Source organism: Narcine bancroftii, chromosome 4 (genome assembly GCF_036971445.1).
Source record: "Narcine bancroftii isolate sNarBan1 chromosome 4, sNarBan1.hap1, whole genome shotgun sequence".
Lineage (NCBI taxonomy): Eukaryota > Metazoa > Chordata > Chondrichthyes > Torpediniformes > Narcinidae > Narcine > Narcine bancroftii.
This window is the reverse complement of record NC_091472.1, coordinates 70,177,575-70,201,896: the sequence shown is the minus strand read 5'-3', so window position 1 is coordinate 70,201,896 and position 24,322 is coordinate 70,177,575. Positions and strand designations below refer to the sequence as shown.

Here is a 24,322-nt window from a genome sequence, read left to right as displayed (position 1 = left end):
TTTTGGGTCAAATTTGGGGAAGGGGTGACTTTTACATAATTCAAACTTTTGTCTGGTGCTTGGATGGCTGGAGCCAAGTGGTAAGTCTGTGTTTAGGGTGTTGGAAGCTTGGATGGATGGATGGCCTGGGCAGGGTCCGTGGTCAGGGCATAGGCAGCTATGGTGTGTGAGCAGCTGGGGCGAGGATCCATGCCAGAGCGTCGGGAGCTTGGTTGGGCGGGTGATTGAGGCAAGGGATCACAAATGAGGTGTTGGAAGCTTGGATGGGCCAGCAGTCGGGATCTCAGATGGGTGGGCCATCAGGGCCAAAAAATGGAGGTTAACTTTTACATGGGACATATGGAAAATGCATGATTTCCGGGCCAAAACAGTTGGGGGGGGGGGGGTGTTCAATTTTTACAAGGGGTTGACTATTACATGAATATATATGCTATAAAAGTTGAAACTGGTTATCAAACCACTAATTCCATCAGTTGTGGTTAATGGTTATCCTTGGTGTAAACAAAGGGGTTTAGGAGACTCTATAGTTGGAGATGGTGTCATCCAAGCAAATGAAAAAAAAGGACCAAAGACTTTCCAGGAAACTGAAACTGAATGAGATGAAAAATAAATGTTGAAAATTAATTTGTCCTCAAAAATAATTTTGGATATAGGATTTGCAAAGGCATAGAATTGGATTCCTATCAAGTATTTATTATGTGACTTGGACTGCATGTTGTTTTGGCTCCAGGATGCAGGTTAATGAGTTGCATGTTTATCAGAACAGTCTTAAATAAAGTTTCTACAGCATGGAGGTGTTTTTTGGAGGAAATGACAATTTAAGAGTAAGGCAGAATAATCTACCATTAAGGGCTTGGTTCTTTTTGTGCTCCTGAGATACGGACAAAGACAACAAAGGATTTTTGAAATCTTGAGTTTTACATAGCCCTGTGGTTCAGGCTTATTATTTCTGAAAGAATTAGTAAAGTGATAATGCTTTTGTTACTTTGCCTTGTTCACAGACCCTGTACTTGGCGTCAATGCTCATTAAAGCCCTCTGGAACAATGCACTTGCTGCCAAGGCGCAATTATCCAAGCAGAGCTCCTTTGCTTCTCTTCTTAATACAAACCTCCCTTTGGGAAATAAGAAAGGTTAGTGCAGTGTTAGAGAATGCATTCAGATATGAGCGTTAATATGTGCAGTGTATAATGATTTGAGGAAATATGCACTGGAAAGATTATTATTGCATTCACCATGAGTGTTGAATTGACAATAAACGAGGGTATTCATGAGCTGGTGTAATGGGTTTTATGTCTTCAATATTCTTTACACCCCTGAATTATTTCCTAAAGATCCAGCTTGACTTGGAACAGAATTGGTTAAATTATCCACTAGTAAGAATTTCAGTCCATCTGTACATTGAACTTGTGCATATGACAATAAACTCTCATCTAAATGTTATATCGATATAATTTTACTCTTTCTTACAAAATAACTATCTTTTGTGGCATTCATCCCTTTCCTCAATAATGCATCTTTATGTTGCTTCAAATGAAGTTGCTCTAGGAACGAGTTTTTTAATTCCTCCAATTTTGTCCAATTCCTTATTCAGTTATTTTGAAAGCCACCCTTCATTAGTACATTCTTTGCAGATTTAATTATGTTTTCTATGAGATATCTGCCTGGTTCAAACCTGTCACTGCTCCAGCTCACTGCAAAGCTGGTGCCCTGATAACTAGTGTGCAGCAACCAACCATATTCTTGCTTCAGCACATTTTTTGGTGTTAGCATTATTTTTAAATTAATTAACAATCAATCCTATGCCATGTTACTCCAAGAAAAACACTAATTGCAATTACTTTAACTATCTTGCATGTACTGTACCAATAACAATTAAAACATCAAAATGTATTAGAAACATTTTTACTTAAAGTTATAAATTTATAGTATTAGTCTGTTTGCTCAAACTATTGTTGCATGATAATCTTGTATATTTCCACTCTTATTTTTACTAATTTTCTTGAACCTTTTATTGGAATGATATTTAATATTTTTTACACATTGGCTGTTCCAACAATAGAACAATAATGATAAGAGCACCATAAAATGGATTATATCAAAAAATGTGAGGCTATTGTAATACTGGGAGAAATTTCCATGTTTAAACCTGTTCTCCAAATGTTGATTCTCCTTTACCTGAAATATTTTTGTTTCATTGTCTAGTCATAGTGTTGGAAGGCTTTGATTTGTGAAGGTAGTTCAGTAGTTATTTCAGAAATATTGTTTTGGAAATATCCAGGTTATGATGGGGTTCCATGCTTCAGTAAAAATACAGAAATACTGGAGGAACTCAGTAGGTCTTGCAGCATCCATAGTAGGTAAATATATATAACTAAAATGTCACTGCGAGACCTGCTGAGTTCCTCCAGCATTTCTGTGCTTTTACTGTAATAGCATCTGCAGACTTCCATGTCTGAGAACAGTTTGCAAACCAATCTCTTTATAAGTTGGAAATGAACAAGAGCAGTGTATGGGAGGTGTCCATCGAAACAACTGACAGTCGGCCTCACCAACTCTCATGGTATTCATTGCTTCATGGGCCTCTTGTGTAATGAAGTTGTATTTTCATCTTTGGCCCTGACTGTTTTAGTTGATGCTCTCTATTGGTCTATCAGTTCCATGGTGTAGTTCAGTCCCTTCTGATTTCAATGGAAACCAATTTTTTGTTAAAATTCTCATCTATCTTGTGCACATGAGGTCATCCTCACTGATACTATCCCCTTTTTGGCTTGGTAAATAAGCAAGTCAGTTCCTGTATTTGGTCAAGCTTAGAATTTAGTCAAGCTACCAAGGTGAACCCATACACAGCTGCAGGGCCCAACAACCTACCCAGTCAGGTGGTGAAGGACTGTGTGGCCCAACTGACGGAGGTTCTAATGGATATCTTCTACATCTCACTGCAGCAGTCCACTGTCCCTGCAGGATTCAATCCATCCACCAAGAGAGTGATTGTAACTGGTCTAAATGACTACCACCCAGTGCCACCGACCACTATGATCATGAACTGCTTTGAGCAATTGAGCACATTCCAGCAATATTGAACCCATTTCAGTTTGCCTACTGTTGAAACTGGTCCATGGATGATGCTATAGTATAGCCCCTCCACTGCAACCTGACCCATCTAGAGAACAATGCCTCATACGCCAGGCTGTTGTTCATTGACTTCAGCTTGGCATTCAACATAATCGTACCTCAGAGTCTGGTGGATAAATGTCCTTGCTGAGACTCAACATGCTTTGCAACTGGATTTTGGACTTTTTGACCAAAAGACCGCAGTCAGTCCGGGTTGATAGCAAAACTTTGTCTCCTCTCGCTGAGCACTGGTGACCCTTTGGGCTCTGTGCTTAGCCCGCTACTGTTCATGCTGCTGGCTCATGACTGCATTGCCAGATTCAATTCTAACAGAATTTTGTGGATGATACAACAGTAGTTGGCTTCATTGACAACAATAATGAGACTGTTTACAGCGAGGAAGTTAAATGGCTTATAAAATAGTGTGAGAACAGCCTTAGTCTCAACATGGACAGGATAAAGGAGATGAATGTAGATTTTTGGAGGAAGGAGATCGACCCTTCTCAACTACACATCAATGGTTCCGTCATATAGAGCACCAAGTTCCTTGGTGTGCATATAAAGGATGACTTGCCCTGGATTCTGAATCTCTCCTCATGAGTCAGGAAGGTGCAGCAGTGCCTACATTTCCTAAGGAAGTTGAGGAAGGCAAGACTACCAGCCCCATTTTGACAACTTTTTACAGGAGCACAACCGAGAATGTCCTGTCTGGCTGCACCATTGCATATTATGGTAGCTGCAAAAGATTGGACTGAAAGTCCATACAGAAGATCATTAAAGAAGCCAAGAACATCACTGGGGTCTCCTTTTCTTCTATTGATGACATTTACTGGGAACATTGCTTAAATAGGGCTAAAAGAATTATTGAGGAACCTTTCTATCCTGAACACCATTTCTTTAACATGCTACCATCAAGAAGGAGGTACAGCAACATCGAAATCAGGACTCCCAGATTGAGAAATTGCTTCTTCCTGCAGGCTGTGAGATTGATGAACAGTATCCTGTAAATGAGTAAATCACCCCAAAATATTTCTATATTTATTTTTAATGCATCTTTTGGTATACAGTATATGTGATTATTATGTACTGTGCATTGTGTGTGCACTGTTGTCTGGAGAAACACTATTTCGTCAGATTGTATATACACTGACTAGGAAGTCAACTTGTATAAATTTGGAAAGGAATAACATCATTTTAGTATCTTGTTTTAGTCTGTTTCATTGATTTCAGAAAAAAATTTAAAATGTCTGAATTCTGATACTGAAATTGGAAATGCCAAATCAAACAGCATCTCTGTTTCTCTTTCCACAGATAATTATTCAGGTAAAGGATCCTATGTTGGAGCTAGAAGAAGTAATTTAAACTCTCCCAGTTCTCACAAAGGGTCTTTGACTGAAATGTTAAAAGGAAAATGGCAAAAATTCAGTCTTTTAAAAAATTTTATTTAGTTGTTTGCATCATTACAGGAATAAAATGACTAAAACATTATTCAAATATCCAGAGCCAATGATACAAAAAAAGTACTTTTATATATTTTCACCCCATCCCCCTCCTACCCAAAAGTAAGAAAAGGAAAGAAAAAGAAACACCTATCATTTAATATACAATAATATTAGCATAAACAATCATTAATTGTAATTAAAAATTACTAATTAAGAGCAGTGGATAAGATCGATGGATGGAAAATTATCCATAAAATACATCTATGGATTCCAAATACGATAAAAATTTTCAACTCTATTCCTTAAACTATATGTAATTTTTTCCCAAAGGTATACAATTTTTGCATCTCATTATACCATCTACTTAATAACATGATATCACTATACATTTCTTTGCAGTTGCCATTGGAATACTTAAATATTTTTCTTGGTATTTGTCCAATTTCAATTTTATATTGTTTTCATAAATATCTCCAAGTAAAAATATTCTTCGATCCTTTGGTATTGTTATCTTCATAATTTGTCCTAATAATAAACTCAGTTAATTCCAAAAGCCTTTCTACTTTATCACAAGACCACCCTGAATGCAAAAAAAGTCCCTATTTCTTTTGCACATTGAAAACACTTACTTGAATAATGAGGATTAAGTCCACTTAACTTGTGTGGAGTATAATATAATAGATGAAGAAAGTTATATTTGAACCCTTGATATCTAACATTTACTGTATTTGTAACATAATTTTGACCAAATCTCCTCCTCAATTTGTATATTTAAATCTTTCTCCCATCAGATTTTTGATTTGTATAAATTTTTCTTTACAGTCTCTTGTAATTTTATATTCATATTAGTAATACATTTCTTAACAACAAATGTATCTGTTATTATATCTTCAAATTGACTTTGTTTATGGAGTTTCAAATCTGCTCCCAGTCTCTTTTTCAAATATATTTTTAATATATTTATATAAATATAAATATATTTTAATATAAATATATTTATATTAAAAATATATACCAAAAATTGTATTGTTATGTATATTGTATTAATCTTTTAATTGATCAAAAGTTAAGAAAAAAGATCCTAAGAAACAATCTTTTATTCTCTGTAAACCTTTACTAAACCAATGATCAAATAAAGAATTATTCAAAGTAAAAGGAAGAAATTGATTTTGTTTTAACAACATTTTTGGTAATTGATAATTTTTAATTCTTCTCTCAATATGAATTCCATTCCATATGTTTAAAATATGATTCGATACGGAAAAATCTTTAGTTCCTTTAAATTACTCACTATTCCATTTATACAAAATTAACTCCGGAAGAGTTTCACCAATTTTATTCATTTCTATTTGAATCCAAGCTGGTTTTTCATCCCATTGATAGCAGGAGGACTCAAAAATTCAGTCTTGTTTATCGTTCTTACTTTGAAGAAGCTAATGTGCCTGCTGAACTGCACGATTGGAAAGTACAGAGGAAAAATAGTAACTTAAACAGGATTAATTTTAATAACCTTTTTATCCTTCATTGTCCACATCACAATATTTTAAATGTTACTCATCTAAGACAATCAAATGATGTTTAAAAATACTCACAATATTAATTCATTTTCCTTAGCTCGCACATTGAAAACTTAAGAACAAATTGTTGGAATTTGTTGTTGTGAAATAATAAAGTTCGTAATTATTAAAGCTCCTGAATTCTATTCCGAAGTACAGGTACACGATCCTTTATCCGGAACCCTTGGGAGACAGTGTGTTCCAAATTTCGGATTTTTCCGGATTTCGGAAACCCATATTTAAGCCAACCCGAATTGTGCTGCCATATCCACCCCCTTCCAGTTGCCCTGCCATCTCCCCCCACCCTCCCTCGCCCGCCCAACTCACGCTGCTGGTCCCCACCTGCCCGACTCGCGTTGCCAGTCTCCGCCCACCCCCCTTGCCTGACAGACTTGCGGTGCCGGTCTCCCGGCCGCCAGATTTGCGCTGCCGGTCTCCCCCCTGCTCCACTCGCGCTGCCGGTCTCCCCCATCGCCTGCCAGTCTCCGCCCATGCCTGCCCAACTCGCGCTGCCGGTCTCTCACTCGCCCGACTCGCGCTGCCACCTCTCTTCCCCACTTGCCGGAATTTGGAGCTGTCCGCATTTTAGATGTCCCCATAAGGATCGTGTACCTGTACTAACTTAAAAAAAAATGAATAGAAGTTTGACTTTTAAGTTAATTATGCAGTGGTAATGCGTAAGCAAATGGATAAATTAAAGTGAAAGTTTATGCACTGCGTGGTAAACCTGGAAGTAATGTCAAGGTTGAAATTGGAAAAGTTTGGCAATGGTTGCAGATTAGATGAGGAGTATCATATTTTGATTCCCTCTTCATGACTTTCTCTACTTTTGCCTTACCACCTAAGCTTGGAATTCCATTTTTCTCTTCTTTCAATCCCTTCTGCAAGTTCATTTTCCCTTCAAGATCCACGTTCTATTCTTGGTTAGATATAAATGGTTACTTCCCATTATGCATTGCCCACTGGTCTTTTAAGAACCTTAAAAAAAATCGTCCTTGTGTTGAGAAATTGTCTATACAATTTTTTTTCTTAAATGATGATCAAACTACCATAATCTTCAATGGTGACTCTTTAGTCTAGTCAGTCCCCGGATTACGAACGGGGTGTTCACAACTTGCACGTGTGCATTGTGCCCCCAATTGGTGCATGCGCATAATGTTTTCTCACGAACGCTAAATAAGAACTGTTAGTTCCTGTTCTGCCTTGCGTACAAATTTGCCATATGGACAGACCCAGGAAAAAGAAATCATTCGTGACTTGGGGACTGCCTGTATTTAATTCTGTTTAAGGACCTCAATTCAAGTAATAATAAAAAGGAACTGATGATTGGACTAAATCTCATTGAATTCCTTAATGAAAATCTGCACTGAAGTGATCAAACAATTTATCTTGGATGTTTTTATTACCTAGAGTACTATACTAAAACAAAGATTACTTCAATGGATAGGGCAAAAAACCATATAACCATTTACGGAGCGAAAACAGGCCATGTTGGCCTTTTGAGTCCGCACCGGTTCACTGATTTTGTGCACCCTCTTCAGGCATTGGTTCCGGTAGATCTTCATTCAATAACGATGGGCGAATTCAATGCAGGTGGAATCTTATTGAAATTGAAAGCAAGATTGTAATGTAAAGAATGATATCTGCTTGGTGCTCTTTTGAATTCTTGACTAACTTCCATGTATTAAAGGATGTAACTGTATGACATTTTTAAAAAAAAAAGTATATTAGTAGCTTACTCTTTATTTGCTTTGAGCGAGAAGAACTGAGAACAGTGCTCTGTGCAATGGCTCGTTTTCAGCTATTTTAATGTATGAGGCAGTCATTGGTTAAGATTAAGAGTTAATGTATAATCTTAATAAAAATTAGACCATTCAGAATGTTTGTTAACTGCTTTTAATTAATTTACAAAGCATGTAAACATTTGACAGGATCCCCTGCAGCTAGTCCACAGAGTAGTGACAACAGTGACACACATCATAGTGGAGGCAGTGACATTGAAATGGATGAGCAAATGATGAACAGAGCAAAGCGTGGCCAACAGCGACTGTCTGATACAGAGGTATGAACCTTAAAATCCAAGTCAATTCAGTGGGAAGGACTAAGTTCCAGTCATGTGTCATTATCAGACTGTTAAAGAACATAATTTAAAGCTGATCTGGGCCAGTTGGCCCTTCAAGCTTCTTCTTTTCTTCAATCTTGACCTCAATGCTACTTTCCCATACTTCTCAATTCCTTTGGCATCCAAATGCCTGTCAATGTCAGCTTTGAGTTTATTCTGAGTTTTTCTGCAATTCTTGGGTGGAGAATTTCAATTATTCATGACTTAAAAGAAATTCCTCATCACTGACTAATATCATCAGTAATTTAATTTGATGATATGCTTTTTTAGTTATTCCTTCATTAGGTGGAGCATTCTGTCAGCATGCATCAAGCCCCTTCAAATTTTTAGGCTTCAATAAGACTACCTGTCATTCCTCATTGTATATAGGCCCAACCAGCTTTGTCTTTTTCATTCATGGTCAATATTTGCATGCCAGGAATCAGCTTGATGAACTTTATTTGCCCTGCCTTCAATGTAAACAGATCCTTAAATATGGAGACCAAAACTATGCAGTACTCCATTTAGTGCCTATAAAACTGCATCAAAACATTTCTATTCCATTACCCCATTTCCTACTCACTATCACTAACACGTGGCACGTTCCTAATTTCTTACAGTACCTGTACACTAACTTCTTGTCTTTCATGCACAAGATTCTCAGTTAACTTTGAACCACAATATTTTGTGGTCTCACAAAGTGGATAACCTCCAAGATTATGCTGTTCTCCATCTTGATTGATTCTGCTTATCATGACCCCATCACTGTCCTTTACTATTCATTTCCCTTTGCCTTCCTGAATACACTTACACCTGAGACCCTATAATCTATTTCAAACTAGGCTCTTTTACCATCTTCATTTGAAATCTGATTTTTTTTCCCTCTGCTGCCGTAAATAGCATGGGTGACCACAAGGATATCGATCACATTTCTGTTGAAGCCACTATAATTTCTCCAGAATATAAAGTCCTTTCTCGTACACTGTATCTGCAGTCAGTTTTCTGCTCCATCTTCCTACTCACTAACATGTTGCACAACTAGTTAGCCAGTCATAACAACCTTTTGAAATCCTACTTTTCAACCTCTTTCCAAGTTTCCTAAACTATGGCTGAAGGTGTTTCTGCCAGTGTCATTGGTACTGAAATTAACCAGGCTGTTCACTCTTCCTTCAGGGTGCTGTGCAGCTGTTCCATGCACCCATAGACTATGGAGTTAAAAAGTTAGCAGGTGACTGTTGGTGCTACCTCATGCACCCATGATGAGCTCATCATTTTTATCCATTTCACTTTTAACTAACTTTAACCCCAACCTCAAATTCAGTTGGTCATCTATGACAACACTCCACTTTCTCAACCTTTCTGTCTCCATCTTGAGAGAAAAAACCCTCTATGGGCGCTTTCTACAAATCCACCAACTCACACAATGACCTCGACGACTACTCTTCACACATGGTCCCCTCTAAGGATTCTATTCCTTTCTCTTCCTCTGTTGCAATTGCATCTGCTGCCAGGATGAGGTTATCGATTTCAGATCATCCGAGATGTCCTCCAAAAAAATGGCTTTCCCTATACTAGCATCAAAATCAGCCCTCACAAGTATTTTCTCCATTTTCCACACATCTGCCCCTAGTCACAGAAAGGACACAATTTCCCTCATCCTCGCCTCCAAATCCATAATTTATGCCACCTGCAACGTGATTCCACCACCAGACACAACTTCTCTTCTCTGCTTTCTTTAGAGTCACTCCATGACTCCCTTATTGAATCATCCCATCCCACTAATAGTCCCTGTAGTACCTATCCTGTGTCTGCAGGAAGTGCTAGACTTGCTCCCACACCTCCTCTCTCTCGCCATCAGTTGGAGCTCCAAGTGAAGCAACGCTTTTGATTCTGCAAGGTCTACAGCACCCATTGTACCTATATTGGCTTTCTCTACATTGGAGAAACTAGATGCAGTCTGGAAGATTGTTTTGTTGAGGACTTTTGCTCTATTCGCTGCAATAGGGGGACCTCCCTTTGGCCAATAATTTGAATTGCACACCCTATTCTCATGCTGACATCTCTGCCTATGGCCTCGTGCACTGCCAAACCGAGGCTACACAAAGAGAAGCAACTCCTAAAATCCTGTCTGGGCACTCTTCCATCCCGATGGCATTAACATCAACTTCCCTGTTTTCCGTTAGGCCTCTGCCCTGTCTCCCTCTTTTCCCTATTCCCCGATTTCCTTTCCTCCAGTTCTCCACACCTTTGTTTGGGTGTTATTTCCTCCCCCTATCACTTCTTGGCTTTTTTTTCTCTTATGCCCTCCCACCCAAATTCATCTCTGACCTCTTGCCTTTGAGCCTGTGCTCTTGCCCCTGCCTCTCCCCCTGCCATTTTATCCAGGCACCTGCTGGAAACGTTTGTCTTGTATCTTTATCTTTGCTACCTAAAGACTTGCTGAGTTTGTCCAGCATTTTTGTGTAAACCCTTGCACCAGTGAGGTCACATCACATCCTGGTATTGAATCTATGAAAGCAGCTATGCCTAATTATTGAATTCCTTGTTACATTTGCTCTCCTACTCTGCTTCCTTTACTCCTGTGCAGCTGAACCACTTGTGCTATTATGCTTCACTCCCTTTCAGATCCATTGGTACTCATCAATATCCAAAAATAGAGTGGAAATGGGAGACTTCTGCTTTCTGTTTCCAGTCTGCTGACCATCCATTCCCTCTCTGCCTAAATGCATAGGGTGACCACTTCTCTACATGCGCTGTTCATAAATTTCTCCGTGTCAGTTGTGTCATAGTGACTTAAGCTGCTGCTCCAGCTCCATAACCTGGAGTTCAAGCTATTGCTGTTGGAGACTCCTCCTGCACACATGGCTGTCCAGGTCATTGATGATGTTCCACATGGTAAAAGGTACATAGTCTACTCCACCAAATTACTCTGCCATTCCTTTACTTCACAGCTTGAAGTTTGAGTTTTAGTTAATGACTTAGTAAATTATCAATGGCTTTTACTCATTTTAAGTAAATGTAAAGAACTTTCCTAACCTTCAGCAAGAATTTATTTTTGCCTTGAGAATAATTATACAGTACATCTTAAAAGTGATAATTAAACAATTTGAATTCTTGAAGGACTGTTGCTTTCCTGTTGAATGAACTTTTCTAAGAATTTTTCAATAACAAGAATAAAATTGAATAATTTAATTGAGCAACTAATATTTTTTCCTAGGAGTCTATGCAAGGAAGTTCTGATGAGACTGCCAATAGTGGTGAAGATGCCAGTAGTGGGCCTGGCAGTAGCAGTGGGCACAGTGATGGTTCTAGTAATGAAGTTAATTCAAGCCATGCCAGTCAGTCAGCTGGAAGTCCAGCAAGTGAAGTCCGCTCCGAGGATATGGCAGACAGTGAAGCCCTCAAAGAAGAGGATGACGACGACGATGATGAGGAGGGAGATGAGAGCCCCCAGAATGAGAGCAGGAATCCTGAGTTAAGAACTCTGAGCGCAGAATCGCAGTCGGGAATTTGTATGTCTGAATCACCTGGTGGAGCAGAATGTGACAGACCTGATAGTGGATCGGGCAAAGATAATTCTTACAGTACTGATGCAGTTCCAACAGGAGAGAATCGAATAAGACTTCTCGATACTTGCTCACATCCTGAGGACTCTGAACGTGATATGTCAGGGGAAATAAATACTGCACACGTATCACAAGGTTCGCAAGATTCATGTATTACTCGGACTGGAGATTTTTTAGGAGAGACGATTGGAAATGAAATATTTAACTGCAGACGGTTCATTGGTCAGCAGCAACATCATGATGGGTAAGTTTCACAAAGATTTTCTGAACTCGTATCACTTAGCATTTGAATGAAACGCAACAGTTCTTCATGCTGTTTAATACTGGAATAAATTAGTTTTGTTAATTTCCATCTATTATTTTGTAGACTCTGTAAAAGACTCTGCAATCTAACAGAAGTTATTTTGAAATCAAATGATGTAAGGAGTATTGTGCCTAACTTTGGGTCCATTACCAAGATGTACACTTGGTTTTGTGTTGGTGTGAGAACATTTCACATTTTTTTTTGGCCAAGGGAATTCTAGAAAAGAGATTGAGAAAGATTGGTTTATATTCAAGAGAGCTTAGATTTAGAACATTGAGAAAAAAATTAACTGAGACTCAACATTTTCAGGGTAATTGATCAGAGTTAATTCTGAGGGCTTTTTCCACTGGGCTTATTGCAAGAAAGCATTTATCTCAGGAGAAGGGGGTTGAAAATTTCTTTTTTCACAGGTATTGTAGATCCAGAAATCTCATCCTTAGATTTTTATTAGGGATGCTGTGCGTTTTGAAATTTGGAGCTTTTAGGAATCTGAGACAATTGGAGGATCTGAGGGTTATGCAGGAAAGTAGAGGAGGTCCAGAATCATCAAATATCAGGCTAATTTGAGAGGCTAAATTAACTCCTCTTTTTGCACTCTTATGAGAAAAGTTTATTGTGCCAGTCTTCTATTGATCTCTGATGGTAAACCAGTTCCCCTTCAGTGATACAAATGTTATTATTTTGTTTAAAATTCTGACATTTTGTGCAGATAGGATGTTTTGAACTCAAACCAATTATAAAAATAGGGTGATGTGGAGATCTGTGGGATTTCAGAGATTTTTTTTGTCTTTACACCTTATCCGGTACATGGACTGTATATTAATTTCATGCATCTAAATTATATTTGCATTACATGAATAGTGTAGTGAAAGTCCATAAGAATTGCCTTACATTACAAATGTAATAAAGAAAATAAATTATAAAAATCCTATAATTATTTTCTAGGCACTTGGGTGATGATATGATGAGTGCAGATGATGTCAGCTGTAGTAGTTCTCAGGTCAGTGCGAAGTCTGAAAAAAACATGGCAGACTTTGATGGAGAAGAATCAGGTTGTGAGGAAGAACTTGTACAGATTAATTCTCATGCAGAACTTACATCTCACCTTCAACAACATTTACCTAATCTTGCATCTATCTACCATGAACATCTTAGTCAAGGTAAGGAAAATGAATATATATTTTTAACTTTAAATGGAAGAATTCAAAGGCATTTGCTCATCTGGCACTGTTGATTGAGAATTACGGATAGTAATCCAAATTTATTTCCATAATGTAATGTCATTTTATATGTTTGATTTTAGCCAGTATTAGAGGGATTGGGTGAGAGAAATTCACATTTATGACAATGCTGAATTTAGTTTTAGTAACTGAAAATATTAAATGTATCCTGAACATAATAAGCACAGTCAATTGAGTTCCAATCTCATTTTTAGGAATTCAGTATTCTTGGTTATAAGCAAATTTAATAATCTCATCACACATTCCATCCTTTCAGTGCTGTTATAATGCACTTTTAAGGAGCTTGCTTTAATTTTTTAACGTCAGTTTTGGCTCAAGCGGTGCATTTTCACCTCTAAATCAAAAGATGGTAGGTTTCAGTTCCACTCCTGAGAGCTGACCACTCAAGGGCTATCCTATCACAGGTATTTTTTTTAGATGCAACATTTAATTCAATCTCTTAGATGAGCTTATTATTTCAAAGGTAAAATGCTGTGGATGTTGGAAATTTAAAATAAAAATAGAAAATGCTGGAAGTACTCAGGGTGTTGGCATTATCTGAAGAGAGACAAATAAGTTAAGATTCTGATGCTGAACAGAGAGCATTTGTAGCTTCCTATGTGTCTTAAGATTCTGATTAATTAATTATTAACCTGAACCATTTACTCTTTTTTCTATCTGCAAATACCACCATATCTTGATTACTGGTGCAAGACTGTGTGAGTTACTGTACAGAATTGTACTTCATATTTCCAACATTGTAAATGTGATTACACTTGAAAAATATTTAATTGGTTGACAGAATGTAGGGAGTTAATGAAGTTGTTTGTATATGTGTTTCTTTAAACAGTCCAGAATAAAATTGTCCAATTTTTGTCCATGGCCTGATCTTGGATTCTTTCCCCTGTCTGAACTTGGCCCTTTAGAGTGATCACTAATTGATACACATACCCCTGAAATGCCCATGAGCAGAAATGGTTGATTTTCTTTTGGGATTACAGGAATAAAACACCATGATTAAGAGTGATATATGACTTTGAGAGGGAGTGTACAGGAATGGAAGCTGCATTGACATAGATTCCTATAGCAGATTGTTACTGGAAAGAGGAATTAGCATTTGTTTAAGAGTCTATGAACTATGTTCATGAGAAGATGTTCCAAATAGCATACAAATGGATCCAAAAATGTTAGACTTAAATAAAAATCTATGAAGTAAATTAATGCTCAGGAAAAGGATGTTAGGACACAATGCCCCCACGAATCATTGCCATAAAGTTTAGAAAGGTAATTGATTTAAAGCTAATTTCATTTTAGAATTGAATAACAGGTGTGACTTTATTTCTTGCAAACACATAGCTTTTTATAAAATAACAGAATAAGTTTCACAAATTCTGGCTTGGCTAATGTGTTATTTGTACATGACGTGCATGGTATAACTTTTACTGTTCAAGTATCGAATGTTAGAGTTGTAATGTAACATCACAATAAATAGAAATATAATTTCTTAAATGATAGGTTTGCTCTTCACAAAAAAAGAAACAGGAGGGGATTATTTTTCAAACATTGAGGAGGTTAAGGCAAGTTAAGAGGTTGACATTTTAAAAACTACCCTTCGTATATACAATGAGCATGGATCATAATACCTGATGCTGTGAATTTGGATGGCAAATTGAAGTTCCATATATTATTTGCTTTTGAATCAGTTTTGTATTTTAGTACTTGGATCCTGTATCTTCTTTCTTCAGCTCCCAGTGTTCATAAGCATCAATACAATTCCAATGCAGTAACGGATATCAATTTAGACAATGTTTGCAAGAAGGGTAATACTCTTCTTTGGGACTTGGTACAAGATGAAGATGCGGTATGTTTACATTCATTAGAAGAATTCAAAACTGTTTGAATATAGTATCTTTGGTTACTTATTGTTTGTTTGCATAGGTTCACCTTTCAGAGGGATTGATAAATGAAGCTGAGAAACTACTGTGCTCCCTTGTGTGCTGGTTTACTGACCGACAGATTAGAATGAGATTCATTGAAGGTTGTTTAGAAAACCTAGCAAATGATAGGTAAGGGTGAAGTCCAAGCTGAAGTTGAATTGCTGTTAAATCTTAAAATATGCAGTAAATGATTGATTCTTTACATAAACTAAATTTATAACAGGAAATTAAAACTTCCAACTAATCATTTATTCTTGTTTTTTTATTTTAGAATGCAAATTAATTAAAATAAAAATTACAGGTTCAAAAAAACTTTTGACAGCATAATTTTCATTATCAGACAAAACAGCTTGCGAATGATAAATTTGTTTGCCATCCAAAATTAAATGATTTGTTTAATATTAATAATGCCTTGAATATTTCACTTTATTCAGGTCAGTGGTAGTTTCACTTCGTCTTTTGCCTAAACTTTTTGGCACCTTTCAGCAATTTGGGAGCAGTTATGACACACATTGGATAACTATGTAAGTAATTCAAGATTGTCAAATGCATGATCATTTTTAAGTTAGGTGCCTGGTCAGTCTATTTTTCTTGCATCCATGTGCCTATCCAAGAGTCTTTTGAGTGATCCTATTGTACCAACTCTACCACCCCCAGCAATGCATTCCAGACACCCACCACTCTCTTTGTCAAAAAAAAACTTTGACATCTCGCCTAAACTTTCCTTCACTCACCTGGTACTTGCTATTGTTGTCCTGGGAAAAGAGGTGCTGGCTGTCCACCCAATCTAATCCCTTCATAATGTTATGTACCTCTTAAATAACCTCTTATCTTTTATCTCTCCAAAGAGAAAAGCCCTAGCTCTGTCACTCTTGTTTCATAAGATACATTCTCCAATGTAGGCAGCATTCTGGTAAATCTCCTCTGCACACTCTCTAAAGCATCTACATCCTGTAATAAGGTGACAAGAGCTGAATGCAATACTCCCGTGCTCTAACCAAAGTTTTATAGAGCTGCAACATTCTCATGGCACATGAACTCAATCTCTTGACTAATGAAAGCCAACACCTCAATCTCTCTTATCAATTTGCATGGGAATCTTGAGAGATCTATGGACCTGGACCCCAAAATGTCTCTGTTCCTCTACACTGTTAAGAATCCTTCCATTAACTACGTGCTCCACCTTCAAGTTCGACCTTCCAAAGTGCCTCACTTCACATTTATCCCGATTTAAATTCCACCTGCCACTTCTCGACCCAAATCGGCATCCAAACTTTATCATCTGAGAACTTACTGAGCCACCCCTTCACTTCATTCAAGTCATTAATAATAAAAATCATAGAGCAGGGGTCCCAGAATGATCCCTGTGGAATGCAACTGATCACCAATGTCCAAGCAGAATATGTTCCATCTACTACCATATTCTGCTTTCTTCGGGCAAACCAATTCCAAAGTCAAGCAGCCAAGGTTCCTTGGATCCCATTGCTCATGATTTTCTGAATGAGTCTACCATGGAGGATCTTGCCAAATATCTTATTAAAATCCATTTACACCACATCATTTTTCATCACTTTTTTTTGTTACTGCCTCAACACCCACTCAGGTTTGTGATGCATGTCCTGCCCCTCCCAAAGTCATGCTGACTTTCCCTGAGAAGACTATATTCCTTGATACGCTCATAAATCCTGTGCACATTACAGGCATATAACTTTATAGTCTCTCATTTCCAGGATGCTTCTTGTCTAAAACTAATTGCCATACCTCAATCCTCTGGTACTTCAGTGGCCAGGGAGTTTACAAAGATCCTTGCCAATGCACCAGCAATCTCTTCCCTCACTTCCTGTAGTAACATGGGGTAAATCCCGTCCAGTCCCAATATCTATCTGAATCTTTTTAAGAAGATCCAGCACTTCTTTCTTAAACACAGCATGATTCACCACATTAGCCTGTTTTACACTGACCTTGCATTCACCCAAGTTCCTCTAGTGAACACTGAAGCAAAGTATTTATTTAGGTCCTCCTCTGCCTCCAGCTGCATTCCCCCCCCCCCCCCTTTTACCTCAGCCCGTTACATCAATTAGAACTCAAACAATATTTTTATGTAGTCAAAGAACACATAAAAGTTATTTTATACAGGGCAATCACACAAACAACAATGAATTAATCAGTTTATGTTTTTTTTGTTGTGGGAACAGTCAGCTAAGTGGAGGTGAATCCGTGGCCAGATCAGCTATGATTTTAATGATGGATCTAGCTCGACAGAGCAGATGATTTACTACATTTTGCGAATTGTGAAGTGACAATGTTTCAGAATTTATTGATATGAACATGTCACAAAATTTGTTGTTTTGCCGCAGCATTTAAAGTGCAAATATTGCTAAAAATTAAAATTTTAAATAAATACATTAGTGCAAAAATAAGAGTAAGTGAGGTAGTGTCTGTGGTTCATTGTCCATTCAAAAATCTGATGGCAGAGGGCAAGAAGCTGTCCTTGTGGCACTGGGTGTTTGTCTTTGGGACTTTGTTGCTGATCTCAAAGAAAGCTTCTCACAAAGATATGACAATGGTTTCATTTTTCTTTCTATCAGTTATTAATGAGTACAATTGCAGGGTCTTGATCAGAAATGTTGATTAACCTTCAACTTCCACAGATGCTGCCACTGAGTTCCTCCAGCCTTTGTTTTTTTTGCTTCAGATTCCAGCATCCACAGTCTCTTGTGTCTCCATAATTATGTTGCATCTTTGGCATCCAGCAGTAGTGATATCAGCTAGCACCTGAGCATTTCATTACATTTCACAATTCTCAGAAAATTAAAAGCTCAATTTTAGCCAATCTTTTAGCACTTTATAAAGGATGAATTAAAGATTAAGATGTGTGTATAGGTGTTAACAGTGAAATATAGCAGCTTTTGATAAAAACAATTATTTAAACAATATATTTTTTATAATTACAAGGGATTGATAGTGCATCTATTTGATTATAATTATTTCACTGTCAGTTTTTAAAATCTAATTTTAAAAAAAATAGACGTACCGCACGATAACATTCCCTTCCGGCTCACAAGTCCATGCTACCTAAATACACCAATCAGCCTACAACCCCCGTACAATTTGAAGGGAGGGAGGAGATCAGAGCCCTCCAGTAAAACCAACAAAGACACTGGGAGAAGGTGCTAGATTTGAATCTGGATGGCTAACTGTGCTGCCCGAAGATTGTTAAATGATAATCTCGGTACAGTATGAAATGAAATTCCTGCTTATGTTAATATTTTCAAGATTTTTTAAAATGAGAATAGTTCATAGAAACAAAGTTTCACTTAATTCATTGAATTTTGAAGATTGAATGAGAAGGTATTAAAACAGCATACCCTCTGAAGGGACAGGCAATCACTGATGAAGTTTCTGGATTTTCATGTTTAACTGCTGGATTTTTTAAAAAAAATGAAAATGAGAGCAACTAGTATTTTACTGTAATTTCTCACAAAAAAAATTAGGCCTGTCTAAAATGAAGAATCAAGTGGATCACGCCAACTGTGGGTGAAATGCAATGTTTTTATTAAACATAAGCAGCTTGACAGCAACTAATAACTTGTCTATGAGGAAGTTTTATTTGAAATAATGAAATTGATGCTTGTGCCACATGATGTTTGAAGTGATTTAACGCGCAAAGCTCTATTGACTAACAGCCATTTATCTACCGTATACTGGCATTTGTTACATCTGAAATCACAGTGTTAGTTTTCATATTGGAATTGATAAAACCCAGTTCTGCCTCTTCCTTATTTTCTTGACCTTTGTTGTTCAAATAGTTTACTTTTCTTACATCCTGTATTGGATGAAAGATCTTGACTAGCCAAATGTTGAGAGGACCAGAAGCATTAACCTTCGTTTCAACCATAAATTGAATGTACTAATGACACCATCCCTCTCCTAGTAACTGCCAGACAGATCGCTTCAGAGCAAGTATCACTTAGTTCCAATGATACTCAACATTGGCAGACCAGGAGACGAGTAGTTCAGGAGTACCAGGAATCATTGTGACACCACAATAGGCTTGGGTGTAAGCATGGAAGGAAGAAAAGCAGCAGGAAGAGGGGAAAATCAAAAAGCTGCAGATGACAAAATCTTAAATAAAACCAAAAACAGAAAACAAAGATCAGTATTTCTGCAAAAAATTGACAACTTTCAGGTCAAAGACTCTTCATCTGAACTAAGAACATTAGGACGGCAAATTCTACGTTAGTTCTAGCAACAGGATTTGAGGACAAAAGTAGTGGTCTTCAGTTAATTATGGGCAAAGTGGGATATTTTGCAGGATATTTTAGTCTTCTTACAAAAGATGTAATGCTTATCTGGGGAGCTGACAGTAAAAATAATCCTCAAATTGGTTCTTGTGATGGCAATTCAAAGAGATATTGATTAGGCAAGGCCTCTACTTCAGAGTTCAGAGAATGAGAGGTGACCTCATTGAAGCATATAAAATTCTTAAGAGGGCTTGATGAGCTAGATCTACGGAGGATGTTTCTCTAGCTGAGAAGTCTAGAGTCAGAGATCAAGAATCAAAGGAAGGCACTGACCATTTAATAGTAACTTGTGTAGGCTTGGTGATTGACCAGATAGAATCGATCAATGGAATTCTGCACTTCTATACTGGGCTATTCTAAAGTAATCCGGGCTGGCCATTTTCATTCTCTCTTCTATGAATTTGAATTCATGCAAAGTTTGGGGGCCCATGTCTGAATTCACATTATATCACTAATTTTTTTGCATGTGTGTTTAGCTCCTTTTGAATTACTCCCCAGTTAAAATTTTTATCCTTTATTTTCAGATCTTTCCTTGCTATCATTCCTCTCTTTTTGGGTTCAATCTTTTGAGATATCTGCACCCCTTAAATTTTGACTTCTTATTCATCTTGCATTTAAATGACTTGCCATTGGTAACATGCTGGCTCTAAAAAGTCTGGCATTTCTTCTGAAAGTTGTTCTGTTTCACTGCCTATTCCTGCCTTCAAATTACTCTTTAAAGCCTCCCTCTTTGATCAACAGTTTGGTTATTTGTCCTAATCTCTCCTTAAATGGCGAGGTATCAAATTTTATTTGATCACGCACCTTTGGTGACAATATTTTGTGATAAACAATCTATAGAAATGCAAGTTATCAAAGATGGTCACAATTTTGGTTGGAGCAGAGGAGTTGGGAGTTTGGGTTTGACAAGTGATTAGAAAATGGGTATTGATCACTTTAGTATGGTGTGGAAGGAAGTCCTTGGGTTTGGAGACTTGGATACATTTTTATGGACGTATTCATAAACTTGTCTCTACCTAGATGATGTAATAATTTTACCTTGAATTAGTCACAACCTGTTTTTTTTTCAGTAATTTTGTAGAGGCAGCCCTTGCATTATGGTGGAGATAGGATTTGCGTTCCAAAAAAATGGTTTGTATCATGATTTTCACATATCCATAGCCATATCATCTGCTCATGCATCAGGAAACAGGAGTTCAAAAGATGTTTGTTTATTTTCCAACATAAATTGTGAGAGCAAATTTTGTTCCGTATCTCAAAGGTAGTGATCTTTAAGTTCTTCAAGGCCAAATCTCCATTATTCACACCAAAAAAGAGTGGGTCACCTGTCCAGCAGTGAATGAATGTCAATTTTTATTACATACTATTTCAAGTGTGCACTCCAGTAATGGTTATAGAAGTACAAATTTGTGTAAAATATACTAACATATTTTTGTTATTGTGTAGGTGGGCTGAAAAAGAACTAAACATGATGAAACTTTTCTTTGACAACCTGATACACTACATTCAGGCAGTCAGAGAGGGGGTGCATAAACATTTACTGTGAGTATACGTGTCTATACATTAATACCTTTTTGAGTTGCAGGTCACGCATATCTTTTTCATAATTTGGAATTGGTAGAAATTATGATGTTTATTTTCCTTGGAGAAGTTGAATGATCCAAGCATCAAATACAATAAAGAAAATATTAGTAATTCAGTTATATACTGAAAGAATAATGATATGGAATGGAAATGAACTTTCTGTCAAGACTGTTTATCTTGAGATTTCTGAATAATTTTGATGCAAGATGTAGTTATGATAATTGGAAGAAGCTGTTACTTTGAGGAGAAAATTACATTTATAGCCCAAGTCCATTCACTTTGCACCATTCTCTAAGGGCAGGATGATAATGGTGAATCATAATGGCAGTGCGCATGAAGTTGTGACTCCGTTCACTGCTATCTCTCTGGTTTCTACTGCTCTTTGACAATGTTTCTAATCCCTCTGTCCATCATGATTGTCCTTCCCCCTTCCAATAATGATTATGGAAGGACAAATGTGTGAAAACTGTACTCACAGATTTTTGTAATTTTGTGTAGGTGGGCTGAAAAAGTAAACATGATGAAATTTTTCTTTGACAACTTGATATCCCTAGTTCCACTTTTTTCCATACCCCTCTTGCTCATCTCTTTATACTGATTATCCAGTATAAAGAGGTGAGCATTCTGTACACCAGAGTTGAAACGCCAATAATTTCTCTGTCTCCATAGATCTGCCAGACCTACAAGGTTACAACATCTTCAGTCTCCTATTACCTTTATCTTGGGTTTCACCTCATCTTTGGGCTGGTCAATATTTGGTCATGATTGGAGAAGTTCTTTCAATCCTTTTTTAGAACTTTAAATAGGATATTAATCACAGAAAGCCATACTAATTGAATGGTTTGCTGTCATGTTTGCTTGACATGACAGGAAAAAAATCTCCTAAATTATCCTTTATAGCAACTATACACATTTATGCAACTCAGCTATGCTGGCATCAAATTCTGATCCATGTTAATCGCACTTCCCAGCATTTGACCCATAGTTTTCCATGCCATGATTTTTCTGATGTTTATCTAAATACTATAATGTTGTGAGAGTAACTCCCTCCATCACCTCTGGCAGTGTGTTCTACATTTAAATTAGCCTTTAGATAATTATTTTCCCCCTCAAATCCTTTCTAACCCTTTGCTCTGTGGTTGTAGACACTGGCTAAGGGGAATGTCTCTTTGATATATGTCATTTAGGAACTACTTAAGTCTTCCCTTCTCCAGCAAATACAAATCCGGCTGATCTAGATTCTCCCCACACTTTGGAAAACTCATCCCAGATAACATTCTGGTGAATCTCTTCTGCAATCCCTCTGGTGAAAACACATTCTTTCTCAAATGTGGTAACTAAATCTGAACACAGTACTCCAGTTGTAGCTCAACTAATGTATACAGTAACCTTTCTGTTCTTGCATTATGTGCATGCTATCCTTTTATTCCTTGCAAAATGTATCATGTCACATCTATCAGGATTAAATTATATCTATTTTTCCTCTGCCAATCATACCAACTTATCAATATTATTCTGTAGCTAAAGACTACCCTTCTCACTTACAGCAGCGCCACCAATCTTTGTGTATTTTGTTCACTTCCATATATTGAATATATAAAACAAACAATACTGGATCCAGGAAAGATCCATTTGGTTCTTATGGTCAGAGGCTTCAAGTAAGAAGTATTACATAGGATCATCTTCCACTGCCAATGTTGGATCCAATTTTCCATTTTGCCATTGATTCCATGTCCTTTTTGGACCAGTCTCCCTCATGAACCCTTGTGAAAGGGTTTTCTGATGCTAATGTTAACTGTACTAGCCTAATTGATGCAGTCAGCATTCATCTTGAAAAATATAATCCCCTTTTCAAAAAAAATCTACTTACTATCTCTGATGAATTTCTTCCTCTTGAAATGAAGATTAATCCTGCCCTTCAAGGTCTTTTCCAATAATCAATCTGACACTAATGTTGGATTTTCTGGTCTGTAATTACCTGACTTGTCCCTACTACCCATCTTGAATAAAGGTACCACATTGTTGATCATCTGGCACCTCTTAATTTTAAACCAGCAAAGCCAGGGTGAAGCTTGTGATTTCTATAATGTGTAAAACAGTTGTTTTATGTCAATTAAAAAAAAACTTGGGGAGTTCATTCATTTTGGGATGGTCTTAAAGCCACAACCAAGAAAGGTATCCAGTTTATTATGTTGCATGTTTTTGGTTATGTTTTAAAATTCTTAAAGAAATTTTGAAATTAATCTGAACATTCATTAGTGTCTTTCTTGTTAACTGCATTATTTTGGTAATTGAAAAATGTAGGAATCTTAAAAGTAGCAATGTGTGAACTGCTTAGTGTTTTCTTATTTTCTCAACATTGTTTCTGCTGATCTTTTCAATATAGGTATGGTCACGGTGCTGAGGTGCAAGTTCGCCTGCAGTTTCTGACATGCGTTTTTTCAACACTTGGATCCCCAGACCATTTTAGTATGTAATTTGATTTACGCCTGTGATGATGAAAAGTTACTTTTGTGAATACATTATGCAGTAGTGTAATTAACCACATGTTGCTAATTTACATAAACTCCTCTGTTGATAGGAAGTTGTTAAGGTTTCCAGAGCATGAATACTGCAATATATAGTTTTGTACTGTCCTATAAACAGGGCAATCATATTGATGTAGAAATAGAAATAATAAATGGGCTCTGCTTACCTAAAGTTATTAATATTTGAAATTAAAAATAAACAAGTGAGTAAACTAATTAAGATTTCAGACAGACCTATTACAAATAAGTTTTAGATTTCTACCTATTCATGCATAAACTCAGCAGTCCATTGATTTCATTAGTAAGGTGGGTGAAAGTGATCTAAGTTGATAATTGGTCAACATTTTGGCAGTCACCACATTTTTCCACAGTCACACTGCAGATTCTGTTGAGGAATTCACAGGGATGCATCCAACTTGGGCTGGGGATCAGCTGTGAATGGGAATGTCTGACCATTGACCACAAAATCTGCCCCAAAATAAACCTTTTGAAGGATATGTATGATGATGTGCTTCAGTTACAATTTGTGGGTGTTGCCAAGTTCACAGGCAATTATATCTGTTGTCAATCTTTTCATTTTAAAGGACTTTGAATTGGTTGCTGCACTGAAAGCATTACAATGGATTCAAGGTGGGATGGGGGTGGGGTGAGGTGTGGAATAGTTATCT

General features: G+C 37.1%; 1 protein-coding gene across 10 annotated transcripts in view; it reads left to right on the top strand.

The window, feature by feature from the left end:
- Positions 1–24,322, top strand: part of usp34 (ubiquitin specific peptidase 34) — a 264,058-nt gene that overhangs the window by 62,926 nt on the left and 176,810 nt on the right. For all 10 annotated transcript variants that reach the window (XR_011355789.1, XM_069931549.1, XM_069931547.1 and 7 more), the window contains 9 exons: positions 1,002–1,131; positions 8,042–8,172; positions 11,429–12,021; positions 13,027–13,241; positions 15,047–15,162; positions 15,240–15,367; positions 15,673–15,762; positions 20,989–21,084; positions 23,513–23,595. Coding sequence is in view for 9 of the 10 variants with exons in the window: in XM_069931549.1 (XP_069787650.1) it covers positions 1,002–1,131; positions 8,042–8,172; positions 11,429–12,021; positions 13,027–13,241; positions 15,047–15,162; positions 15,240–15,367; positions 15,673–15,762; positions 20,989–21,084; positions 23,513–23,595 (1,582 nt within the window). In the remaining variant the exon portion in view is untranslated. The remainder of the gene's footprint in view (positions 1–1,001; positions 1,132–8,041; positions 8,173–11,428; positions 12,022–13,026; positions 13,242–15,046; positions 15,163–15,239; positions 15,368–15,672; positions 15,763–20,988; positions 21,085–23,512; positions 23,596–24,322) is intronic.